The sequence below is a fragment of the Polyodon spathula genome, chromosome 8 (assembly GCF_017654505.1).
Source record: "Polyodon spathula isolate WHYD16114869_AA chromosome 8, ASM1765450v1, whole genome shotgun sequence".
In the NCBI taxonomy this organism is placed as follows: domain Eukaryota; kingdom Metazoa; phylum Chordata; class Actinopteri; order Acipenseriformes; family Polyodontidae; genus Polyodon; species Polyodon spathula.
The window spans coordinates 41121213-41149009 of NC_054541.1; the positions used below are offsets into that span (position 1 = coordinate 41121213).

The following is a 27797-nucleotide window of genomic DNA, read 5'->3' on the forward strand; positions in this document are numbered from 1 at the left end:
TCACTTACCATTGTCTTTTCATTTTCAGTGAAATGTGTTGTGTCTTAACAAACAAACCCACCCACACACCACCAAGCTATATCTGTAATAGCTCTTAAATGCAACTAGGGTCAAAAGGGGAAGATCCAAGATACACAAGCACGTTCCTGCTGACCTATACAGTACCTGCATTGCAATAGGTCATGTTTCAGCTCCTGTGTCTTTGACAAATAGCTTAGCTCTAAAAGCCTTGTCCAAGGTACTGCCAAGTTTCATGATGTATGGGCATATCTACCTGATAAATTATCATGTCAGCTTGTGTGTGATGGTGATTCATCAGGTTTGTGATTTTTGTGTTAGGAATACCCATTGGATTTTTAATATAATGTAATTCTGCTTTAGTTTTTTATTTTAATTTTATTATTTTTACTTTGCAAACTTTTTTAAATGTCTGGCCTTATTAGCAAGTATTATCAACACCATTCTATAAACTGATAGAATTACAGCAAAGTTAAAGAGAAATTAAACCTTCTTTGATAGGGTTGTGTGGTTCATTATTATTTTTATTGAGGTTTGTTCAACTGGTGGTTAAAACAGTGGGGTGCTTATTTGCAGAATTAAAGAACATCCATTGTGTTGTATTCTCTCTACTTACTTTTGCTGCCAGACAAGTACTAAGGTGCATTTTGTTGCAACCATGCAAAGAGTAGTATGCTAATATGATGCTTTCCGTCCATACTTCATCCACTGTGTTTCACAAACCAAGCAGGTCATGGAGGTCACTGACACAAACTGTGTCATATACAAGAATTATGGGGAACCTCCAGGTCAAGGTTACAAAAGAGGTTTAAAATATGGATACGTTGTTGAATAGGTATATAAATCCAAAAGTAGTTTCTGACCTTCATCTTCAACAGAGATTCAATTTGGAATACCATTGTATTGAAATAGATCTCAGCACCATCTCGATTCTTCTTCGTTTTTAATTAAATCTATTAATGGGAACTAGGTCATGCTATGTACGATAATGGCATCACAAACTAGGTGTGCTATAATATAAACTGAATAACCACCTAGACAAGTTGCTATGCTTTCTGTGTGAACAATACTGCAGCTGTGATTGAGAGCGACTATTATTTACACTGAACTGTCTACTAATATGATGTTCAGATGGAAGACTGGAGACTCTTTCTGTTCTGGGCTGTAAAATTACTTTGGAAATGATATCCCCAGTTGATTAATGACCAAGGACATATAAATATCAGGAAAATCACAATTGTGTTTGAAAAGAAATATATGCTTTTCAAGCAAGTGCAAAGACCTATTTGTTAACGGTGTAAAAGCAGCAAAGAATAACTCTATAAGCAAACGACTGCCATCTGGAACTGAGTTGTTTCTTGTTATTTTTGCATCAAGTGCTTAACAGTAGGACGGTCTGTGATGCTGTCATGCATATTAATTATTTTTTGGCCCTCTTTAAAACACCTTTTTACATAATTCACTGTATATGCAACAAAAGGCAGTTAATAATGTCATTTCAAAACCATATCTGTTGTATTTTTAGAAGACATTTAGCCGAACGATGATGAATGACATTCTAGACTTTAATCACTTCAAGGCCTATGGCAATGAAGAAACATATTCACCATGGAGCAAGCTACTCTGTAATCATGTAGCACTCTTAAAGTGTAATAATCAGCCTCATGCAATCTCACATTGTTTAAGAATTTTAATATCAAGGTGGTAACCCAATAACTTCCCTAATAATATTAAATATTTGATAAGCATACATAATGCACACATATAATTCCAAATTCTATCACCGAGACAACAGTCCATATTTCATTTTTATGTTATTGCCAATATCCACATTTTTCCCCTGTGTTTTTTTGTTACACACACAACCCTCCAACAGACGGTGGTCTCACTGCTTATTGGAAATAAGCTTGATTGAAATAGGTTGATAAAATATGGATACATGGTTGTACAGTTACGGAGTTAGGTACAAACCTGGTTGCTATTGCTTCTGAGATAAATCTGTGAAACAGAAGTAGATTGTGTCAGTCCCTCCTTCTGTTACTGGCGTTCTTAAAGTAGCAGTAAAATGAATGAGCCCATTTGGATAACATTTTGTACACAATTAGGTATAATCTGGATTTGTTATCATTTTTAAGAAAATCCATTACAAGGAAGTAGGTAATGGCTACAGACACCAGAATACACAATTCTACTTGCTTTTATAAACTGTTCAATCTCTCAAACAGGTTGCTGTGTTTTACTATGTGAACAATAGCAGTGATTGAGAAGGGCTATTATTTACACCAAATGCCTATTAATATGATGTTCAGTTGGCAAGCTAGAGACTGTTTCAGTGCTGGGCAGTAAAACTGATGTGGTAGTGATACCCCCAGCTGAGTAATGATCCAGTACATACAAATATCAAAACTATCGCATGTGCTTAAAAAGAAAAAACAAAAAACATTATACATATCATAGGGCCCTATTTTAAAGCCAAAAACATGACTCAAAATACAATAAATGAACATCAGTCTGCCTTTGTCCCAGCAGCACTTGCTTCAAAATATTTTGTAATCTGCTTTCAGTTCTCATGTTTGTATTGAATTCAGGGTTCTATTTGTACAATGCAATGTTTTATGAAACTTTTTTTCACACCAAAGGCATAGATATTTCAACCACCATTTCTCTTCATTTCCGTAGCAGCTGGTTAATAATGCTTTTATTCCTCGTCCTTTATCCTTTATTTCCTTGTACTCCAGACCCGGCGTATTTCACTGGAAATCTAGCTTTATGATTTTGGCTTATCAGGCTTCATACCATGTATGGTTCCTTCTAGTTATATTATTTACACCAGATCATTTCCAGTGATAGGATTGTTTAGAATTTTAGTATAGAGTGACAAAAACAAAAATCATTTTACCCTTACAGCAATATGCATTTGTAATGAACCGATTATTTTAAAACAAATAGCCCTTTTTTAATAGCTCATGAGTTAAACCTTGATAAATAGGGCCCAACAGTTCTTGTTTGGTTGGGTTCATTCACTTTCCTTTTAAATGAAAAGGCAAAAAACAATTTTTTTTTAAATTCATTTTTTTTTTTTATCAAAAATGTATATTATTTCATAAAAAGTGTTTCACATCATAGTCACTGGTATCCTCTAATCTACTGGATTTTCTTTGTTAGAACACCACGTGGTATTTTCACTTGCCTATGTTTATAATACAGCACATACAATATTGCTCAGGACCACTAGGATAGCTCCACTACTCTTTACATATATAACAGTCAGTGATAGAGACAATGCTTTCTTCTTTCCTTTATTCCATTTGCACCATTCATATGGCCAGTACCCAGGAATATCACGTTCAATGTAATGTTGCAAACAATATGCTCTGGTATCTTTCTTTCCATGTCATTTTTAGGAACAGGTATGGTGTTAACAAATTAGATTCCCATTCCTTATAATGTGGTAAAATGTTCCAGAAAGTGGGTATCAAGGTTAAGCTAGCACGATGAATGCAGTCTTGTGCTTTTTCCCCTCTCCTTTCATTTTTTGTATATAAAAGCCAAATTACTTCACTTATTTCTTATAAGAAATTGTTTGACACATCTATTACTGTGGCTTTTACTTCTACAGCTGAACCCACTACCTTTTCAGATACCCAAAGGCTAGTAAGTGGAGAATACAACTCATCTAAAAGAATGGGTGGCTTTTTTGACTGGGAATTGCTTAAAAAGTTATTTCCTAATATGCAGTTTCTCCTAAAAGCTACATAAAATATGAGGCAAGACATGAAAGCTACACCCGTAAGTGCTCCAAGGACTGCAATCAATGTTGCTGTGCTCCACTTTTCTTTTGTTTTCACTGCAAGGTCTAATCCTCTTGTTGTGACATTGACACATGTCTTGTCATTCTGCTGGTGGATGCTAGGGACATCCACACATACTTCGTACTCTGTTGATGGGTTTAGAAAGGTTAGGTTGTAAACCTTCACATCTGCTGGGACTCTGACTGTATAAGTGACAGTTGGAGCATTTACTTTCATAGTTGTGGACCATTTAATATTAGATGCTAAACTCTTAGGAGAGTTTTCCCAGGATACCACCACTGAATTAGTTTTCACGTCCTTTATGTTGACATTCAAAGACTCATTTGTAGGTTGTGGAAAAGATCCATCAACTTTTAGCAAAATAGTTTTTAAATCTGCGCCAACAAGGTTGTGGGCAACGCAGGTGTACAAACCAGCTTCATGTTCTGTAATATCATATATTTCAAAGGTTCCTTCAGGATGCATGTAGTATTTCTCAGTAACTGTATTGGGCAAGACCTTATTGCCTGAAGGTGTGATCCAGTAAATTTCAGGCTCTGGTTCTGCAAATGCCCTACAGTGTAAAGAAACAGAACTCCCATTGTAGGAATTAATTTGAGGAGGGAAACTCTCTGGGGCAATAAGAGGAAGGCATATTTCCATCATTTCTCGGAAAAGGACTTGTTTTACATGCTGGCCTTCAAACTCAGGTGGTTCAACACAAAACAAAGAATCAGGCTCCATAAATCGTATATTAGTTTTATTCATGTTTATCCAACGGATGACACAATCGCATCTGATCGGATTACTGTGCATGCTTACTTCTCTAAGGTTAGGCAGAGAGTCTACTGTAATCCGATATAGGGCACTGAGAGCATTACTATTGAGCATCAATGTTTCAAGTCTGGGGAGTTTGTAGAAAGCATTTGGGTGGATATATGATAACTTTGGGTTGTTTGTTGCTTCTATTTTTGTCAGTTCCGGCAAATTGGTTAAAGCGAGGCTATCTATTGATACCAGTTCAGGCATGTTGTTTATTCCTAACTCCTTCAAGTGTAGCATATCATGGAAGTCACCTCTCTGTATTCTTTGTATGGGGTTTTTATTTAGATCCAAAAATTTTAGACTTGGAATCTGCTGAAGAGCGGAATGGGGCACTTTAGCAAATGTGTTGTCATAAAACGAGATGCTCTCCAAATTATCAAGACCAGCTAAAGCGCTGTCAGGTATTTCAGTAAGATTCATTCTTGCTAAAACCAGGCTGCGCAGATTAATAAGTGGTTTAAAATTCATATCTTGGATTTTGATGATTGGATTCTCCCCAATCATGAGAATCTCTAGCCGTGGAATTGCCTCAAACCACTGACTCTTGATCATCTGCAACCTGTTGGAATTAAGGTGGAGCCTGAAGAGGTTCTGAAGCCCTTTGAAGGCTCCAGGTGCAATAACAGAGATGAAGTTGTGATTGATGTAAAGTTCCTGAAGATTGGCCAGTCCAGGCAAACAGTTGTCAGGCAGTTTGTGTAGCTTGTTTTCCTCCATATGTAGAGACAGAAGTTGGAGCAGATGTCCTAGATTGATGTCACTCATTGAGGATAAATTGTTTTGAGATAAGTCTATCTCAGTGATGTTGGCCAGATAGTCGACAGGTTTTTCGATTTTTGCAATGCTGTTAGTCTGTAGCAATAAAACCTGGGTGTCAGATGGTAATCTCTGAGGTAAAATAAAAACTCCTACATCATTACAGTCGACTGTAGGAGCCTCCATATAAATGGATTCTGGCGAGAACCACGGCCTTACTTCACAAACACATGACTGGGGGCAGTCCACTTTCTTCTCTACAGCGTGTACTAAAGCAGTCACTGCAACAACAAAAACATGAACAGCAAACAACATGTCCTTCATCTTGGCCTGATTCCCTCCTGTAAGCGATAGGTCCTTAAGGATTTTACAATCACTACACTTAACTTCTGAATGAACAGATCATTAGTTCTGGAGTAAAAAAAAGTGTTTGTCAGTTGATGGAAGTCACACAAGCAGTAACTTGTCGTCCTTGGTTAAAATGTTCAACCTTTCAATTGCCTTGTCCAAAGTTGTCATGCAGACTGCATGTGAAGGTCGGCGTGAAACCAAAATACCCAAGGTTGCAGATCTATGTAGAGATTGTTACTGGAGATTACGCCCCTTATTTATTAGGTGCATTAACTCCAGCTCCCATGATTGCTAAGTCTTCATAATGTTATTTTCCACCTGAAATAATGATAAAACAAATATAATTAGAATGGGAATGTAGTAAATAAAATAAATAAATACATAGACTTGTTAACAATGACTATGGAAAACAAAATTGTAGACTTTATTTATTTACATTAGCAGGATTAATATGTTTAAAAGCATTTCAAAATGCTATACAATGAGTAAAGTAAAAAAAAAAGAGTGTTTCACAGTTTAACCAAGTTTGCATGCTTAAAGCATTATCTTTAACAGTGTGCTCTGTAGTAAAAATGATACATTCTCCTCCATGCACCTTCATTGTCTACTATTATCTGTAAAAATATGGCATACTTAGTATGAGTTAATATGAGTAATGCAACTACATTTTTACTATGGAACAAAGCACTCCTGCATCACTGAAATTGTGTGATGTCTGATTTAGTTTAGGTCAGCACTTGAGTGACATCGATTAATGCATATGGAGATTGTGCAGGTAGGGACAGGAAGATCCACCATGTACTTGGCTAAAGGTTCTTGTCCATAAGTATGCAGTACATGCATTTGAATAACCATCAGATCTGTCTCTTTCTTAGCATACAATTGTGGGTGGTGGACCTTATCTAAAGATCCACCCAGTGATAAACACTACCTTAAATGAAAACTGCTGAAGTTGGCAAGATAACTATATTGGGGTCTCATAGACCGCCCCAATTTCTACATAAAAAGAAAAGTATTGATCTTGTTTGGCTTACCTTTTTTTAAAAACATTAACTATTGGGTAGACATAAAATGTTTCCACAGCAACATTTATTAAAATAACACACTCAAAAACAGACATAAATATGACATTGAACCAAATTTTGGCTTACCTTTTTTTAAACATTAACTATTGGGTAGACAACACAAATTTCAACCATCTTTTTTGTCCCCAACCCTTACGTACTTTGAGAAAAGAGTCTGACTTGTGCCTCCAGATATCCCTGGGAATGTCCTGAAATATGTTTACCACAGAACTAGAGCAGTGCAGACTGCATGGTCCTGAATAGAAATAAATGCTGTCAACTGCTGATCAGTGTTACACTCATAGTTGCCATACATGTATTTCATCCAGCCTTTCCAAACACTTTGATTTAAAATATATGCAAGTGCACAATGTTTGTGGTGCTATACATTAGTACTAAGTTTATGGACCAAGAAAGTCATTTTTGCTGTCCTTGGTTAATCTCAGGTAAGCCTGTATATGAGACAATGAGATTTAGATTGTTTCCAATTGTTCCATATACTTTGCACTTTTAACTGAGGGGCAGCCCATTCATCTTGTTGGATAAATATTGAAAGTCAAGGAATTCTTGTGAGGCTTTTTAAATGTGCATCTACTCATTTGAGTCTAGGACATTAGCATGCAAACGGGAAATGCTTTGGATACTAACTGCAGCTAACAAAATTAATTATTACAACAGGTGCAAAATGCATGTTATGCAATGATTTAAAAAAAGAATTGTAGGCAAATTATTTGACGAGAAGTCATAGTCTATTGTTTACCCCTATCCACAAATGAGTTCTTATGAATAAAATAGTTTAATATTCAGAAAACCTTCGAAGACTTTATTTAGAGTTATATGAATATCAAACAGTATAAAAATAATAATAATATTTAAAAAAGTAAATAAAACTTGAAGAAATGTCCATCATCTTGATTTAATTTCTGTGCTGTATGTTAACCAATAAAGAACAATTTACGACTCTGCAATGGAAATTCTAATCTATATCCCCTGGCTCTTGTATCATTTCAGTATTAGTGTGAAATAAAATGAATGAAAGGCTTCAATGCCAAATTTCTATATGTATACATTTTTTTTTACCTACTACAGAAAATTTAATACTTAGAGTTCTCAATACAGTTGCAGACATGATGCAGTTGCTTAGCACCAGTCCTTCACCACTTATTTCACCTTACAGAATTGAGAGTAAAAGAAATCCAAGCAAACTCCCCTTGCATCTCTTTGAATATCTGGTGCTCTATCTCTTGAGTAAGGAAAACACTTTAGTAACTACAAGGTATAAAGCTTGTAACAGAGTGATTCACTGTGCTGAGTTTAAAATGCACATTCCCCTTGGATAAGTCAAATGTTGTAACATTCAGAAACATTTTGAAAGTAGCCATTTGTAATGGGTATAATCAAAATTATTGTGAAGCTAATGTAGATGTTGCTGTTCAACAGCAGGGTTCCATAGTGCAGAGCAAAGTGCTATAGCACTCATATATTATTTATACAATGATAGACTGAATATAAGCCATTGAAAAGTCACTATGAAATTTGCTTATGTCAAATATTTGTATTGATGTTTTGATTAAAATCTGACCTTGAGTATGGAGCAAACCATAAGAAGACATGCCAAGGGGTATGCAAATTCAATTCACAACAACACACACTTTGGAGTTTATTGAGATTTATAAAACGGACCATTCCAGAAGAAAAACCTGATATAATGCTAGAAAACAAAATAATGAAGCTAAAGTGAATTAACCAGTGCTGTCTAGACTCTTCTTCAGCTAACCAGCAGACCATTTTCATACTTAGAAAAGTTTTTTGAACACCATATTGTATGATAAAATACCACAATCTGTGTTATTTTCATTAGTAGCTATTTAAAATAAGAGATTGCTAGGTTATTTTATAAAAGCAAAGAACTTAGCCTCAGTTGCTATGAAACCATCTGTTGTGTGCTACATTCAGGATCAAACTACCATAATTGCAAATAAATAGGAATGGCCTTTTTTAAGCTACTAAAGTTTTTATGAAGGGTAAAAGAAAACACAACATAAAAAAAAAAAAATAATTAGAAACTGAAGGTCAACTTGGACTGAAAATGTCTAGCTCTTTGTATGCTTTTAACCTTCAGATGTTAAGTGTTGCAATAAATGTGGGAAAAGAAGCTATGATTAAAGCTGGAGAGCATCTCAGTTTGTTCCTCTTCAAATTCAATAAGCAAAACTTTAAAAAGCTCAGCAACATGGTAGTTTCTTGAAAATGCTATCCAATTTTTCTGTTCACGATATCTTTGTGAAGTGTTATCCACTGGTAGCAAAAAAGACCTTTGTCATAAAAAAGTGGTCTCTCCTAATTAGGTCTGTATCACTTCCTGTCAGTTGTTTTGCCTCGCGCGTCAATTCACAAGGGGGCATCTCCATTATGTGTCATGAAAAAGGCATTCAGGGAATGGATAATTCAGGCATTGTTTCTTGTCACTGGAGCAACAGACTCCAGTGATGAAGCAAGCAGAGGCCTCGGCAATCTTTCTCTTTCCACTTCACTGGTTACAGAGACAGTAATACAAAATAAAAATGCAGCAGTTACACTGCAGTGTGCCCGACTGGCAAAGGGGCAAACTGTTCACTTCACAAGGACCAATTTGAAGTGTTTGTGCATGTGTGTGAGTCACTCGTTGTGGGGCATTACCTTGGTATCTGACTTTGCCTGTGGCTTGGGCTCTTGGCCACTGACTCATTGTGTGACCCTGATTTAGTCACTTCACCTCCTTGTGCTCAGTCTTTCAGGTGAGACGTTGTTGTAAGTGACTTTGCAGCTGATGCATAGTTCACACCCCCTAGTCTTGTAAGTGCTTTGTGATGGTGGTCCTGTATGAAAGGCGCTGTATAAATAAAAAGATTATTATTATATATCTACTTCCTGATGGTGTTTACAGATGGATAGTATTTTGAAGAACATGGTCCTAGTATTCTACACCAACAGACTTCTTTACATCTGTAGAACAAAACATTATTTTTATACAATTCATGCAGAAAAAAAGGAACATTCCATGCCTTTTTAATGGTCCCTTTTTTATAGTTAATTGTATTCCTTAGAAACAGGGCACACATTATTTAAGTGTCATCTATGCATGCAAAGAGTGATGGGACACTTGTGGGTTTCTCTATTGGTTTGCTATAGGAAAAATATACAAGAAAAATTCAAGAGTAATGAAACAATGAACCCAATAGTCAAAAATACCAAAGAGCATCTGTTGAAAGAACAATACCAGGATAGCATAAAAAGTACACAATATCAAAGAGGCAATGTTTTAAGATTGTTGTGCATATTGCTTTCTGTAGGAGTATAAAATGATTGATTAAAATAACATTAAATGCAAGAGAGGAACTGTGACTCTGTGGATGCAGGTGCAGGAGTGATGCAGTGTGTGAATGAAACAGACAGAGATGATTGTAATCTGGTTTGGAAAGGGTTTTATTGATTTTGTCCAGGTCTAGTAACCAAACAATAATCCCCCGGCAATACACACCAATGGGTACTGCACGGGGTAAATAACAATAGGATTGCAGTCCCAAATAATAAACAAGCAATATCTGCCCCACAATAATACAAACACGGTCACCAGTCTTGGGTGCATGCAGTAGTGCTCGTGGTGGATGATAACAGATTATTTTGTGACAGTGGTGTAGTGCCATTCCGGCTTTGTGCTGGCCCAAGGCGACAGCTCTGGATACATATTAGCCGTCTGGTCATTTACACAAAAAACAAATTACCGACATAAAAAACAAATAATACACTCACAATACTGTTACGTTCTCTGGGGTCTTTCACAATCCTTCTAGGCTCGAATACAAAACCAAAGCGAAGGAACAGATTACGATTCTATGTTCCCTTTTATGCTGTCACACATGACCCCTTGGTTAACGAGTGCAACCACCTCTCGAATCTGTGGCTGCCACGTTGTTTCCCTACCAGGTCAATGCATTATTGCAACAGTCTCACCCCATTCCAGGCTGGCCGACTTCCCTTGAACCCTGGAAAGAACTGTTAGGCCAGCCCGTCCATGGAAATCTGCTTAGCACCCTCACAGGTCGGGAGGGAGATTTACAACCAAGAATCATTGTATTTCTATCACAGGAACAAATAAAAAAATATATATTGAGAGTAGAATATATATTTTTTTAAACAAATATGTTTAATTTAGATTTTCTATGAATGTCTTTCTCCGTGATATAATCTTAATTTCAGTACAGTAATAGAGTACAGCCTCTACTGACTTTGCTACTTCAGTTTATTTTATTTGGTGTGAATGCTACCACAGCCCCTCATTTACAAAACTACTCTTTCGATATAACTAAAACTAGCTTTGTCTGAAGCACTTGGAAGAAGAAAAAAAAAAAATATATATATATATATATATACTAACATGTGAGAGTAGGTATCTCGAGGTGCTGACTGCCAGATGATAATTTGTACTGGAGAATTGCTCATTAGAGTCAACTTGTGGAGACAGGGAAAATGAATTTTCTGGTCTCTGCAGTGTTGCAGATTAGTTGCAGTGACTAATCCCTACTCATAAATTACCAGGCTGTGGTGTAACTGGCATTTTTAATAATGAAGATAGCCTTGATTTGTATTTATTTTTAATTACGGGTTTTGCTCATTTGAACACTTCATTAGTGACACTACTGTGCATGTTAAATTGACAATGTACACGATAAGAGCAGTAAGATTTTTTTTTCTTCAAAAGAAAATTTACTCTTCTGTTTGTCTCTGGTTTAAAGCATTGTCCACCACCAGTATGTAGTACATTTATTTGGCCACCTGTGCACCAACTCTGTGCTAGTTGCCGTGATTCTATACAGCAGTGTTATATATGTATGCAGACTATAGCCTATAAATGTGTTATTTCAAAAGAAATATATTTAAGTCTAAGTCTAAATGCATATTGTGTGTGTGTGTGTGTGTGTGTGTGTGTGTGTGTGTGTGTGTGTGTGTGTGTTATATATATATATATATATATATTATATATTATATTTGTGTGTGTGTGTGTGTGTGGTGTGTGTTTTTTTTTTTTTTTTTGAAGGAGAGAGGGTATCTAAATGTAAATTAATCTCCAATATACAGGGCAATGATATATAGTCCACTGTATATCATTAAAAAGTGAAATTGGAAGAATCTTTAAAGATGGTATAAGCAATATAATTATATAATCCTGTAAAACCTATTACCTAAGTGTTAATGCATACATTACTGTAGTACTTAACATAAACCTGCTAGATGTTTTTTATTGCAGTCCAGTTTAGCAAATATTTTGAACAAAGTTTAAATTAATTCATTGTCAATGCATATGAAACTGCCACATATGGGACATTGAATTCAAATATGACGTTACTGTATTGTTCTTTGAGAGGAGAAAATAAATGTACCCGTTTCGAAGCATGCATATTGATTTTTATCTTTGTTGAATTTAAAGTGCAAGTATTCCGCAATACATTTGTTTTATTGATATGCCTATAATAGAAGGAGCAGCATAAATAATACCAAATGCACACACCATATTTGATTGCTCAATGCTGAATGGAATTAAACAGCTTTATACAACAGCACAGGGCAGGGGATATATTTCTAAGTCTATTTTCTATATGAGAATTTTTGCACACTATACTTTGGGGAGCCTTGTACTGTACTTTCTAAATGTAGTAAAAGAAAAAAGAAAACCACTCAGTCCTTTTAGAGGCAAATCAATTGAATGCAATGTTGTCCATTACACAGCAAAGTGTTAAGAGCCTTTCAAATGTCAAAATTCTTGATCTTTTAATACCAGCTTTCGAGGAAAGGTCACTGTGTATCAGGTAACATTATCTATACTGTTTTGATATTGCTCTTCAAAGGGTTTGCATTTGGAGAATTACAAAAAAAAGACGATTTAGAAATCCCATTAATAGAAATATCACTCAGCGTCTGATTACATATTTGGACTCCAGGCAGGAACATCACTAAACTAACCCAGGAGCAAAATGCATTTTCACACAATTACATTTTTACAACAATACACTTAACTATTGAGTCTGTTTTTACATAACTTTAAAGCCCTTTGTTGTCTCCCGTGTGTGCGTTTCTTTGTGGAAGCTTCTTTTTTGTTTACTTTATAAGCAACTTTGTATTTGAGGTCGCATTAAGGTGTAATAACAATTCTTTAAAATGGCGGAATGCTACATACATACAGAAAATTGCAACCTTATTGTCTAAAGAAGGTTGTTAATCTCTGACTAACATTTCCTCATTGCCAAACAGTATTATTATAAATACACAAACAACATGTTCAGTATTTACGTTAGCTTAATAGCAAAAATATTCTTCATTGACGATATTACCATCTCGGTTAATGCCCTCTGGGTCAGATGCTATTGCTATTTTTTTTTTCATTACAATTTGAATGCATTGAAAAAAAAAAAAAAAAAAAAAAAAGCTTAAGGCTCTTTGAAAGATCCTCAATGGCATATTTAACCGTGAGTCGTTAACTTCAACTACTGACCTACTGTATACAAAATCTAGTCTTGTAAAACAGCACAGTTGAACTTGTTCAGTTTTAAATGTCCAGTCATGAGCACAGTATCACAGATACATAATCAGTTATGTTTAATTCACAATGGCACAGTGATATAAAGAAACATTTAATGTATGTTGAAGTAGAAGTGCATTATGAAACAAATGGCATTGGATTGTGTACATTTAAGTTGACACCTTTTCATATAACAATAATATTGTTAAAAGCTGAACTGCCTTGCATGGGAAGAGTTGTAGAGATAACAGGGCTGGAGTTGTAGTGATAACAGGGCTTTTGGTTTTCATGACATCTTTGTGATTGTGAAAAGGGGAAGTAATAAACTCCTTTTGAAATGTTTAATACCTTACCTTCCAAATGCAAATGTTATTCCTCTGCCCACTCAAGCAAGATTAAAAAAAAAAAAAAAAAGTGTTGAACTAACCATCTGTAAAATTAAATGTAGTGAATAACTACTGTGTGTTTTTAAAAGGCTCTCCAGTACATTAGAATAAAAATACACATAAGTAAGAAGTATTGCAATTGTTGAATACATGAACGGCAGTACTCAGGAGATACACAGATACATAATTAGAGGGCTACTCAAATGATTCTACTGATCTAAGTACTGCCAAGGTTTATATACATTAAAATAGAAATGTACTGACTGGCACGCACTGTTGGATGTTAGATTTTCCTAACCTTGGTACATACAGTACTGTAAATGGGTGTTTTAATTATATAAACAGTTACAGTACCTGTATTTATATCTCCCTCTGTTTAAATCAGGGCTGTCTTGAGCTATCATTCATGACTCACTGAACTCCCAAATGTTGCTGTTTTGATTTAGCAGTGGAGTGGCCAATTGCAAGTGTGTAATGGGTTTGAAAAGACTGCAAGGACAGTCTGTAATCTTAGGTAAAAGAAAATAATCGAATTTCAAAAAAAAAAATCTAAGGGTGTTGAAGCATGTTTAATGAGAACAAACATACTGAAGCTTTATACCTGACCCCAGCACCCCATTTACACATGTTACACCCTCTGGTTGGCATGGATATAAACTTCAATCGACATTCTCTTAAAATGTTACAGCCACAAAACTTGCAGTGGTTTCCCTATAATACCCTTTACATGTATAGCACACGTGTAAATGTCTAAGAGGTTTGTGTATTATTCTTTTTTTTTTCCTTACTGTACAATTGAGCAAATACATGAGATGCATGTGCTTGTTTAATGGGAGTGTGCTCGTATGCAAGACAGGTAAGATAAGCACATGGAATTCTGGTATAAGCAGGACTATATTGGAAAGGAACTGAGGAGAAAGCAAATTATTGAAGATGTATATTAAAAAAACAACCTGCCTATCATATGACCTTTTATCGAGGTTCCTGTCACAACTAACCATGATGGTATATAGTAAGGCACTTTTTATAAACATCTTCAGTTGTGGGGTCTACTCGGACACAAGCATATACATGAAACCAAAGGAGTAATTGCATTTTCTCAGAGTATGTACCCAAGTACCAGCACATGCACTTACTTTTTTAAATCCAGCAAGAAAACCTTTTTTAATAGCATTTGCAAGAACAACACTTTGGCTTTTAAGTGTCTAAATTCATCCATTAACACGCATGTCAGATCTTATTATGTGAACTGTGCTGATCATATGTGAAATAAACGTAGGTATTTATATAATAGGCCTGCATGAGTACATATCACTTAACCACCTTTAATTGCCATAAATTTGACTGTCTGTGAACATGTACTCTTCACTTCTTCACTGGCTGATTTTTAATAAAACAGTAGGTGATATCATAGACTAGATAAGCATATTTTCTATTCTATATAAATCAGTGTGCATTATTTCATCTGTACAACAAGGACAACTAGTGTGTATTTATAATTGTTTTGGTGCGATAAACAGAGGAAGCACCATGAAATATTAAGTATTATGTTTATATAGCAAGGGTGTTTATAAAACAAAAGAAAGTATGTTTAAGCCAAAATTAAACAAATTAATTAAAAAAAAAAAAAAAAGACTTTCGGTTGATTTGAAGGAAAGCAAGATTGATTTCAAAATTAGAGCGGATTAAAAAAAAAAAAAAAACACTGAGAAACTCTGAATATGAAACAGTTATCTGATGCTCGATCTCTCAACGCCTGTTTGGAATTTTCATTTTTAGAAAGTCCCCTTTTTATTAATTAAACAATGACAGTTTTTTCAATTCTGCAAACATTTAGATCAATTAAATACAAACACTGGGCTGAACTGGGACAGGTGCTTTCCTTCTATGATATCATCTTTCAAACAGAATATCATCTGCTTATACCAGTGATAAGAAGTTAGGGATAACAGAAGAGGGGCATTAGAATACAAAATTGACAACGAGACAGTTGTAAGGTGTTCCACCGAATCAAAAAACCTGTTCCTGTCCACAAAATTTTACCTGAAATTAAAAAAAATAGCAATGTGATGTTCCTTCAGGACCCTGAAATTCATTATGACATCTCTATGGTAACCAAGATCAACATGTTATTACATACTGTATGTGATGTTTTTTTTTGTTTTGTTTTTTTCTAATCCTTTATTACATACAATGCATGATAAAGATTGTAAATAAACACTCACTATATATGGTTTGCATACCCTTCTGAAGGGAATGACAGCAGACAATGGAAGTAACTGCACCTTGGGCTTCATGCTTTAAACCACCCTCTCTTGTGAGCGGATTGTAGTCGAGTTGGACTGGCTGGCAAAACGAGAGAGTAGGGCACACGTGTGAGGACTAGTTATGTATGATCAAATGTTCTTGAATACTTTGAATAATATAAATTTGAGGTTCTGTCTGCTTCTTTTACTGTTACACTGGTAATAATTAATATATTCCCCCTTCACACTTTTTTCGCTTAGGATGTTGCTGAGTTAACAAATTATAAGTAGCATACGTAGGCTTGCTACTGTTAGATTGTGTTTTTTTTTTTTTTTTTTTTTTTTTTTTTTTTTTGCCAAATCGACGATTAATATAGTTTATTTTACAAAGAATTTACAGTTTTTTTTCAATCTTTAATTTTTTCGATCTTTTATTCAACATGCAACAAAACCATGGTTACCAACATTTTAATTGAAATAAGGTTTGGTCACAGCTGAGCTATACATTTAAAATGGTCTCAAATTAAACCGTAGTAAACGCAGCATATAAAAGTGTATTACACAGACCTTTATAGCATAAATTTACGAGTAAAAATAATATGCACAAAACAAAACATTAGATAGTTGAACAGAACTAACTTATTTGGAGTCTCCTGCTTTAGCACAGCCGGACACAGAGTCATAGGCAAGGCAGATGGGCCCGCTTCGTACTGCCGCAGAGACTTAAGCCTTCGGGCAAGGGTATTGTGCACAATATTCATGAAGTGCTTTTCTCTTGCGCCGCATTTTCAAATCAAACTAGTAACTGCCACCGTATACATAAAGCAAAAGCTTACATACACCTTAACCCTAATTTCAAAGCAGGAGCTTCAATGACAGGCGCTGTAGCAGTGGCAATTGATAGCATTCTAGCATTGCTTCAGGGCTAAACGACAGTACCAATGGACCACTGAGTTGACAGACAGCGACCCCCAGGCATTCAGAGCGGAAAGGAGACAAGACAGACAGCAAGTATAAACACTACACAAACTAGAGATAATTTCAAAATGAATATTTTGGGTGAGAAAATAAAAAGTAGCGAGTGGTTTTACCGACGTTTATCACATATAAATGTATTAAAGTCGAACTCGGATTTTTGGGGAATTCGACATTTAACGAGCTTTACCGATTTAATATCGAAAAGTAGCAAGCCTAAGAATACAGCGTTCATTGTTAAACCATGCTTGTTAAATGTTACCACCCAGGGAATAGTTCCCATGGTCTATTTAGCTACTTCTAGTTGTATTATGTGACCTTTTTTAATCAGAATGCTTTAGCAGACTGATGTGTATTTTGTATGTATTATTTTCCTACATTATGAGTAAACTATTATAATAATACCCCCAAGATTATTGCTTTTGCGGTTCGCTACATGATGTGACAGTAAAATGTTGACAATTAATCATGCTTGTAAAAAAAAAAATCTGGGGTGCATTAGAATTGTGCATTTACATCCAATACATTATTTTGATCATTTTTGAGAGCCCATTTGTCTTTTTGTAGCAAGCCTGTTTAATTCAACTTTTGCTAATCGTATTTTGCTTTCTTATTTTGCTGATTTCTGTAGAAAGGTCAACCTGAAGCTGAATAGAATATTGTTTGCATTCCAAAAGACAAAACACAGCATAACCCATTGCACGATAAATAATTCGTATTAGTAAAAACTGCCTCCTTCAGCCTCAAATTAATCTGTTTATTTAAACATATCCTGTTGCTATTTGTGTCCTAACAGAATTATAATTGATCCATATTTTAGGAGTAGCGCATATAATACACAGTTGATTAAATTAAAGTGAACATTTCTTCATTTATTTTAAAGATTGTTTTGAATGAACTGCAGGGCACATTAGTATGTTGTGCCCTTAGTATGACCATCATGTTCGTGGATTAAATACAGCATCTCTTTTCCTGTTATTTACTGGAGTGCAGTATTGATTTCACTCTCCTACTGATGCTTCATCTGACCTCGTCCATGCAGCTCTTCACGATCACTTTCCTCCATATTCTAATAGCATCTTGTCTAAATGAAATGTATGAGGATTCCTAGATTCATTCTGTCTCTCTCTCTCTGTCTGGTTCATGCTTACTCCTTCCCTTTGCAGAACATTGATTTATCATTTAGTTTTCTAGATAAAAACAAGTTCATTAAATAATGTACATTGCGAATGCGTAATGACATTTTCTGTGAAATGCTTCCACTAAACCATGCTCGGCTGTGCTTTCAAATAAGCGAGTAAACAATCTATTAAGAATCAACGTTGAACTGCCAGACTCCATAGGTTTAATCTGTACATCTGCCCTTCGTTTCAAGATAGGAAAAGAAAAAATGCACCAACTATGTCTACTGCTGTTTATTATTTATTTGTTTATTAAACACACTGAGATTGCAAATGTCATTTACAGGTATATATATATATATATATATATATATATATATATATATATATATATATATTATATATATATATATATATATATATATATATATATATATATATATATATAGCAATATATGTGTTATGCTATAAAAACGAAATGTGCAATACACGTTACGCACACATAACATTGTCAATGTTATAATACGCTGTTTTTTTAAATAAGCGATATAATCAAAGTACACGTCATGTTTTTGCAGTACAAAAAAAAGACAGTGATTTTACAGTACATTGTCTATGTATAACGTCGATTCCGTACGCGTCAATCCGTAAAATGGGGACCCCTCTCGTTAAGGGCCGCGATATATCCGAATCTGCGGTATAGCTCCCCACTGTTGCTGGGGTGTGTGTGTGTGTGTGTGGTGTGTGTGTGTGTGTGTGTGTGTGTGTGTGTGTGTGTGTGTGTGTGTGTGTGCATATATACATTTCTCAGAAAGAAAGCAGGATTGTACTTTGCCTAAGAAGAAATGTTCAATTTTGTAGCAAATTGGTTCCTTAGGAAAAGGCAAGATAACTGAAAGCCTTGCTCCCAAAGGAGCACTTGACTTTAGGAACGGCATATTTTACAATTGACAAGAGCTTAAAACTGGTAGAGCCGTTCCTAAGGTTTCAATAGGTACCAGATGCACATTTGGCAAAGCACCTTGTTCTTGACATAGCCCTTCACCAGTTTTGACCCAGAGTTGTATCAGGCACATTTTATTGCAATGGCTTTCATTCCTGACATAGTCCCTTGACCAATGATGAGTAAAATGTGATTGATTTCCACGGGGTCATTGACAAGAGTAGGTCAGCTAATGATGAAGAGCTTTGTATACAGTGACTTGTTAGCTAATCATTGATGTAACCATTGTTTTAGATGCAGTGTAGATTTGCTTAGTAAGTACCGATTATTATTTAAGTTCATCTCTGTATTCAGTCAGGTTAACCCACCTACTATATCTACATTGCTGGCAAGTGGACAGCAGCCATCTTATTGTTTTAAAATGGAACAGGCAGCCATCTTACTTGTTAATTGTTTAACAGCATGCCTTGACAGGAGAAAAAAAGGTTACAGTCACATGGTCATCAGTAACTGCTGGATTTCTGAATTCTACACTCTCCTTGTCTCTGTCTCTCTGTACATAAAAACAAAAAAATATGCATATAATAAATTTTAACTTGCAACCGGTCTGAAATGACCTACGTGTGACCCTCGGAGGAGACAGAGACATCTGTGGATCATTTTCAATATTATTTTATCATGTTTACAAGTATGTACAATACAAAAAAAATCATACAATATATATATATATATATATATATATATATATATATATATATATTATATATATATATATATATATATATATATATATATGTGTGAAGATTAAACACACTGTACATACAGTGCCTATAGAAAGTCTACGCTCCCTTTTAAAATTCACCTTTTGTTGCCTTATAGCCTGGAATTAAAATGTATTAAATCTTTTTTTTCATTTATCTACACATCCAACCCCACAACTTCCAAGTAAAAAAATATTCTAGAAATTTGTAGAAAATTAATTAAAAATAAAAACTGAAATAGCTTGTCCACCCCCCTTGTAATAGCAATCCTAATTTAGCTCAGGTGTAACCAGTCACCTTCAAAATCGCACACCAAGTTAAGTGGCCTCCACCTGTGTTAAATTGTAGTGATTCACATGATTTCAGGATAAATTCTGCTGTTCCTGTAGGTTCCCTCTGCTGGGTAGTGCATTTCAAGGCAAGACTCAACCAAGGCGCTTTCAAAAGAACTCCGGGACAAAGTTGTTGAAAGGCACAGACCATTTTGCAATTTGTTTCAATCACTTGACACAGAGAATGATTTTGCTTTCTATTTTTTTGTATTTTTTCAATTCGCTCTTTGATTGTGATTTTCCAATTCGCAATTTGTTTAAATTGCTTCATATAAAGTCCAATGCAGATATTTTTGTCTTCTGCTTCAATCTTTTCTTAGTCTGTATTTTACACTTTGCAATTTGAGCAAAATAATTTACTCAGACACCGAAAAAAAAACAACATTTCATTTCGGTATTTTCAAATTTGGTCATCTTCAAATCCCGAATTGGGTATTCTGTTCAGTCAATGTCAAATATATATGTTAGTGTTGTAAATTGAACCCTGACGTTGACATCGATTATCGTGCACATTGTAATGATGATTATTAATCATTATCAAGTTAAATTGCTTTTTTTTTTTATTCCCTCACAGTAACAGTTTAAAGGAACAACAAGTCCTCTTTTTGTAGAGCATGGTAGAAAAAACTAATTCAAACAGGTCCCGAAGTTTTAAGACACGTTTGATAAATACTTTGGCATTTAAGTATAGCACTCTCCAATTTTCATATTCCTGTCGTCACTAGCCTTTGCCTTGTTTTGTGTAAAATCTGACACATTTCTAGTGTAAACATAATGGTAAATTAAGAAAAAAAAAGAAGAAAAATCAATCCCGCTGTCCAAAGGAGAGAAAAAAACAAGGCTTGGAAACTACATTAATATTATGGCCTGTTCACATGGAAATGATTCGAATTCTCTTTTTTTCTTTTTTTAGTTTGCTGTTGGTTATAATTTATGAATATTGTGGCCCAGCTTGTGGTTATGAAAACAGGGGTCCCTTCTAGTGTGCAGAGGATAAAGTGATAAAATTTCACTTTTTGCTGTCGTATTTTAATCATGACTTTGCATAGCCATTTAGATTTTCTTTATTTTCAGTGAATACAACTATATCGTCATTTTTCCAAACAGTACATTAAGGTAGCCTAACCTTTCCTGCAATAGCAACAACTCTGGTTGATAATTTTATTTTGTGTCTCGCAACCAAGATATGTAGAACATCTCTTTCATACATGTATAGGTCTAATCAATATAAATACCACGTCGCAACCAAAAATTCGTCACATACTGGAGTGCTCAGAGAAGCATTTCACCCACATGGATTCACTTACACTTATACAGTATGTTACTAAGGCTGTACCTATTTCACAGCCTGAAAAATGTGACATGGACAGTGAAATTCATTCTTCATTGTGAAAACTGTCTATTTGTATACTTTTACCCTACACTTAAATACAATTAAGTTATGTGTATCAGTCCAGGTTCCTGGTGTGGTTATAAGCATTTTTCAGTTTCAAAAAGAAAACTGGACAGGATTTATTGATTGACACTTAACAGGGGCAATAACCACTGGGCTTTCCTCACTGATTGGTAGATATGAGCATCAGGGGCGGGTTTATTATCCTAGGAGATCTCAACTGATATTGTTAAGTCAGTGAACATTTTGCGAGTGTCCAAAATGGATTTTAAAAATCTACAATAATTACTGCAGTGGATTGTGCACAATAATTTTGCATTCTAGTGGTGGCAAACTATTTTGTACAACCTGCAATGTTTCATTGGATCGCATACGTTGAGCTACAGTCCAGCGGCATTTGGACTCAAGACGGCAATCAAAAACAAAGGTTGCAGATAGTGCATTGCTTCAAAACAAAGAAGTAAAAAAAAAAAAAAAACCTTTTTCTGAAACAGCAACACGTGACAATGTTGTAATGTTAAATATTATTAGTTTGCCGCTCTATATTTTTTATTAGAAATCATCTCTAGTTTGTGTAGTTTTTAAAGTTGCTGTCTGTCCCGTCTCCTTTCTGCTCTGAATGGCTAGGGGTCGCTGTCAATCATCTCAGTGATCCGTTAGTACTGTAGTTTCACTGCCACTGTTATTTCACCCTGTTCTGACAGATCTCGTTGGCTGAAGCAGCGCTACAATGCTGTCATTCACTTAAATGACTGTCAGTCATCAAGACCTGATGATATATATACATACACTGCTGTGCAAAAGTCTTAGACATGTTGCATTTTTCTACTCTGATGCATTATGAGCATCAAAAATGTACTCAAAACCTCCACTATTGTTTTCTACTATTATAACAACCTTGACTTGCATAAAGAAGGAAAAACACTGAGTGAAATAGCTCACATCACTTGATTTTCAAGGTGTGGTATCCGAAGCATAATCAACAAGTACAGAGAAACATCATCTGTAATTCACAAACCCAGGACTGGAAGACCCAAAAAGATGTATCAATGTCCGTCCATCAACAGTCCAAAGCACCTTTGACCATTGTTCCATAGTCCAATTTTTGTGTTTTTGTGCATATTTTAGCCTTTTAGTCTTATTCCCTTTTCTTAACAGGTATTCTTACTGCAACACATCCTTTTTGTCCTGATTTCAAGAGTTACCTTCGTACTGTTGATTTGATGGACAACACTGTGCCTTCTGCCAGTTCTGTTGTCAATTCAATGCTTGTCTTGTTTCTATTCCTTAAGGATATTATCTTCAAATATTGCTTATCCTTGTTAGACAGCATTTTGGGTCTTCCAGTCCTGCGTTTATCAATTACAGATGATGTTTTCCTGTACTTGTTGATTATGCTTCAGATACCACACCTTTAAAATCAAATGTTGCAAGCTGTTTCACTCAATGTTTTTTCCTTCTTTATGCAAGTCAAGGTTGTTATAATAGTAGAAAACACTAGTGGAGGCTTTTAGTAAATTGTTGATGCTCATAATGTATCACAGTAGAAAAATGTAACATGTCTAAGACTTTTGCACAGCAGTGTGTGTGTGTGTGTGTGTGTTATGTATGTATGCATATATATATATATATATATATATATATATATATATATATATATATATATATATATATATATATATATATATATATATGAACGATACAGTTTATGTGGAAATACTGAACAAATGTTGTATTCTACTGTTCTGTTGTATAACCCTTTCCACTAAAATTGGCTAGTCATAAATCTTACAGGTATGACCAGGAGACCATACATCCATAGAATACAAGTGATCTACATGATTCAGAGTAAAACGTACATTAAAACAGTGGCCAAAATACAATATTGGGCACTACCTAATTGAGGCACAGCTGACGTATCATGACAGTCGGCACATCTACAGCTTCTGTAGTTTATTCGTAAACTACCCCGACAGGATGGTTACACAATTAAATATTTGTTTTCTAATTGCAGTTTGCAGCTTTTAGTATTCCTGGATACAAGAAATTAAACTGCAGCACCTCTTATTTTTCATAGAAAGAAGTGAACCTCTTGTAAAATTCATTCATTTTATAGAGAGGAAATCGAATGTGCTGCCGTATTGTCAGAGCTACTTTATTGTCATCATTTACAAAGGTCATCTGAATTAATTGACTCCTTACCATATGAATTGTTAAGCTGCCGGCTTTCTGACAGATTTACAATAATGCAGAAGCCTACAATCCACATGAAACCTTTTCATTTTGCTTATGTGAAAAAATGAAACACTATTTCCATAAAAGGGAGATCCATAAATTCAGTGGATAGGCAAATGTGCTGTGTGCTATTATCTTTAGTAAACTTATATCAGTGCACCAGGGTAGCTTGCATGGAATCTTAATTCAGCAGTAGGAAAAAAAATAAAAACAACACAGGAGGGAGGAAAATAATGCCCGTTACCAATGATGTGTTTAGATAGACAAATGGTAAAAAACATGCTTTGTTAAATTGGATAACTAGATTCTTCCTCTTTTACTGCTTCAAGCTTGTGAAAAAGAGCTAGACAGGTGACTGGAATGGGTTTCTAATAGTGGGCTTATGAGGCTGATACTAAATACTGTGCTGATCCACATGGATAAATTAAAGGAACTGACCGTTCAACGTCTACAGTTCAACAGTATTCAAAGCAATAGTCTCCAGCTAACCTGAACAAAAATATTTGTTATTGTTAAAGAGTTATGCCTTGAAGTATTCAGGCTCATTCTGGCACTAGCTCGTATACATTTTTTCAAACAAACATTTTGACCTTCCCGAACACTTACAGGCATATTTTAGAAAGGTTTATTTAAACTAAACAAAACAAAGGTAATGCAACTTTACTGCATCCCTGATCTGACATCATAAGATATTAGATGACCAAAATATGCATAGTATGAATAAGCAATTGTGTTAAAAGAAGACCAGCATAAAAGAGGTCTTGCCAACAGGCAATTAATTATGAAAGAATCTGAGAAGCATCACATCACTACTATATGGTATTAACAAAAGACCCTTAGATCTATTGAATTCCAACCCTGTTAGTGTCATTTCTGCCTGCTGCATGTCCTGATTAGATGCGGGGTTCTTGAAAAAAAAAAAATAAAAAAAAAAACCCACACTTTTCCCACCAACCAGCAGAGTCGCAGCCTGGCACAAATTCAGTATGTGTGCTGGAGATGTGCTCATCCAGCCTTTGTGCTGGGTGGTTTGGGCCGTGACACAAAACCCAAGCAGTAATATTGCCCTTCTTTTACCTTCTAACCTTCAACTTTTTTTTGGTATTTTGGGTACTGTTTTTAATTGGTATTTCATTCATAATTCAGTTAATTTAGCTCTTCATTATTCATTCCAGCACAGCACTAAAAAACAACTCTGTTTCCTTTTGAAACTCCTAAATATCTATCGGTTACTGTAGATTAAGAAATAATGGTATGCATTAAAATAGCAACAGTAGTATAACACAAGTGCCATGTTATTCCTTGTATCAATCCTAGCAGACACTAACCTATATACAGTATTTGTATGTATGTATGTATATAGTACAAACAACACATAACTATGTTGTAAAAAAAAAAAAAAAAAAATGTATCCCCCATCACTAAAGTAAATGTCTTTTAATAACCAGAGTAACAGCAATTACTAAAAACAAAGAAGTGTACATTGAAGGAGAAAAAAACTGCAAAATATATATTCATAAATCAGCAATTCAAACTTACCTGCATACTTTAGTTTCTTGGTCTAAATGATCTGCTATGTCTCTGTTCAGTAAGATCCCTTCAGTGCTTCCATCCATAGACCAGAGCTGTAGACAGCATGTGTTTTAAAGAGTACAGTACATGCAATATATCCTTCTTTTCAGAGCAAGAGAGAAAACGGCTTGCTTGTAGCAACAAGCCGCGCTCCACTTGCCAGAGATATGCTACTGACTGCCAAAGGCACACAATCCAGTGCAGGGAACCGTGCCTAGCTCTTTTTATTTCCTCCTCCTCTTTTCCACAGTGGTTAGTGGTGCATCATTCACCCGATCAGCTGTCACATTGACATGGTTGTGTCTGCTCAGCGATCATTAATAACTGAACACCTTCCACTCCCCAGAGAAGGGCCAATAGCTCGTGTGCTGAGGTAGAGCGCTTGCAGCTGCAGCAGTCTGGTTGGCTGAGCCAGTCTGTCTGTTAAATGCTACTGCTGCTTAGGGATAGAAAGAGAAAAGAAGGAATGCATACTTTATGTTTCTATTAGTTCTTCCATCCTTGTTCTGGGCTCTGAAGATTTTTGAAGACCATCTTTAATTAACACTTTTTACTATGTCCTGTATTTCACTGTATTTAGTGTATTATGCATTGTTCCTCACTGTATTGTAAAGCACTTTGTGATGGTGGTCCACTATGAAAGGCGCTATATAAAATAAATATTGATTGATTGATTTTACAGGCTACTAAATTTACAGGCTTCATGAGCATTCAGTAAACTCGCCCCACAGTCATAATGCATTTGGGCCGTAGATACATTCTTATACAGGTCTGTGTTATTGAAAACTTACATCTAACATGTTCTAATTTTTAATGTTTATGCTTGTTGCTGTTCCATGGGCTTTAAATTAAAGCACAAAAATCCTGCGTGTGTTTCCTGTCGGCACAGTTTGGATTTATTTTTTGCATGGTCTGTATTTTGCACTCCAGTTTTGAGCAAATGGATGCAAACGGGTTCTTTGACACTTTTGTAGTCCCCTTGGAAGAACTACTAGCAGAATGTACAGTATGAAGATCATTCATCAGTAATACATGGTTTGCTGTTATAGCAACTGAAACATAATCTCTATATTGCTACTGGATGGAACAATAATCCTACTGGCATTAAGTTGTAAAACAGTATTCACCAGCAAATGAGCACTTGCCAATTTAGTTCATGCTACAAATTGCGTCCTCAAACTAATTTTATAATTCACTTTGGGCTGTTTTGCTCCACAAATATTCTTTTTTTTGTACAATATATGGCGCTTGCATGGTTATATGTTACAGTATATAAAAGCCATTGAGCTGTGCAAAACACATTCCTTTTTTTAATGCTTTCTTTCTTCACACAATATAATTCATATCACTGATTACTTCCTCAGTTTCCACGTCATGTCCATCACAAAAACAAACAAACAAACAACTAATAAATCAACTATGTTGTACATCCGTCTAGAGAACGTATCCAACACCTTGCAACATCAACTTTGGAACGCTAACATTGCACAACTGTTAAGTAGATCGTGCCATACATTATTGGCAGGGTTTACATATGTGAACTTAGTTTATGCTAAAAGAATAATATGTAAATGTGGTGATGCTCTAGCCCTGAATGGATACATTCACATTAGAAGGTGTCAGTGGTTCACTGTGGCTATAACTGATGTCAATAACAGCATGCAAGCAGCAAACACATGCCTCTAATAAACTGACACATCAGTATTCTCTATTTGTTCTCTTAAAACAGTTATTGTTCTATGTACTTTGTCAGTAGTGAGCAAATAGATGAAACTCATATATATATATATGTGGATATACAGTATGTGTGAAGCTTTTTGGTCAAACGAAAACCATGTATGGTACAATCAGCACTAATTAGCATCTAGTTGCATCGTCTTTGATCGTTAATCACAAAATTAATGATAAATGTGGTCAGTGTGGATAAGATTACGCACATAGCATTCTCCATTCCTGTTTTACACAAAGTAAATATATCTGTTACATTATACAATTATATTATTTATTGTTTTATGATCCGCACCTCTGTTTATTAAACCCTGCCAGAATAACTGAAGCAGCATAATTGCAAACATTTGTATTTTTTGGACTCATTACACAACCAGGTTGCATGTTCATTAAAGTGTTATGTAAGCAATAATACATGCCAGAGTGTGTTATCATCATGTCATATACCAGACCTCTGCTGTGGTGAAGCACGAGGTGAAACAAATACCCTTGACATACCAGATAAATGGTATATTACAATCACTGCACACCTTGAGTGTTTCATTTCCTTACAAAAACCATGCTCTGAACGACAAACCTTTGTTTACTCTCAGCATCTGTCCTCCAGGCTCTCAAGATCAGTACATCAGATTAACTTGGAGGGCAGAAACAGGCAGTCTGGCTGCTGGTAGGCTGTTGGTTGGTCTGCTGGCTGGGTACCATTCAGAGTCAACACAAACAAAACTGCTTACTGCATTCTAATAC

The 27797-nt window shown here is 35.3% G+C and overlaps 2 protein-coding genes across 4 annotated transcripts in view; one reads left to right on the forward strand and one right to left on the reverse strand.

Moving 5' to 3' along the window:
• LOC121319962 (leucine-rich repeat neuronal protein 3-like) lies at positions 1-27010 on the reverse strand. The gene is made up of 2 exons (XM_041257967.1): positions 25293-27010; positions 1-6059 (listed from the first exon to the last, which is right to left on the reverse strand). The coding sequence occupies exon 2, from the start codon at positions 5712-5714 to the stop codon at positions 3588-3590; it is 2127 nt and encodes a 708-aa protein (XP_041113901.1). The 5' UTR covers positions 5715-6059; positions 25293-27010; the 3' UTR covers positions 1-3587.
• Positions 1-27797, forward strand: part of immp2l (inner mitochondrial membrane peptidase subunit 2) — a 256942-nt gene that overhangs the window by 161039 nt on the left and 68106 nt on the right. The gene's annotated exons all lie outside the window — the stretch shown is intronic.

Excerpts from the sequence above, each read along its gene's own strand:
- LOC121319962 (XM_041257967.1), bottom strand. The coding sequence starts at position 5,714 with ATGAAGGACATGTTGTTTGCTGTTCATGTTTTTGTTGTTGCAGTGACT.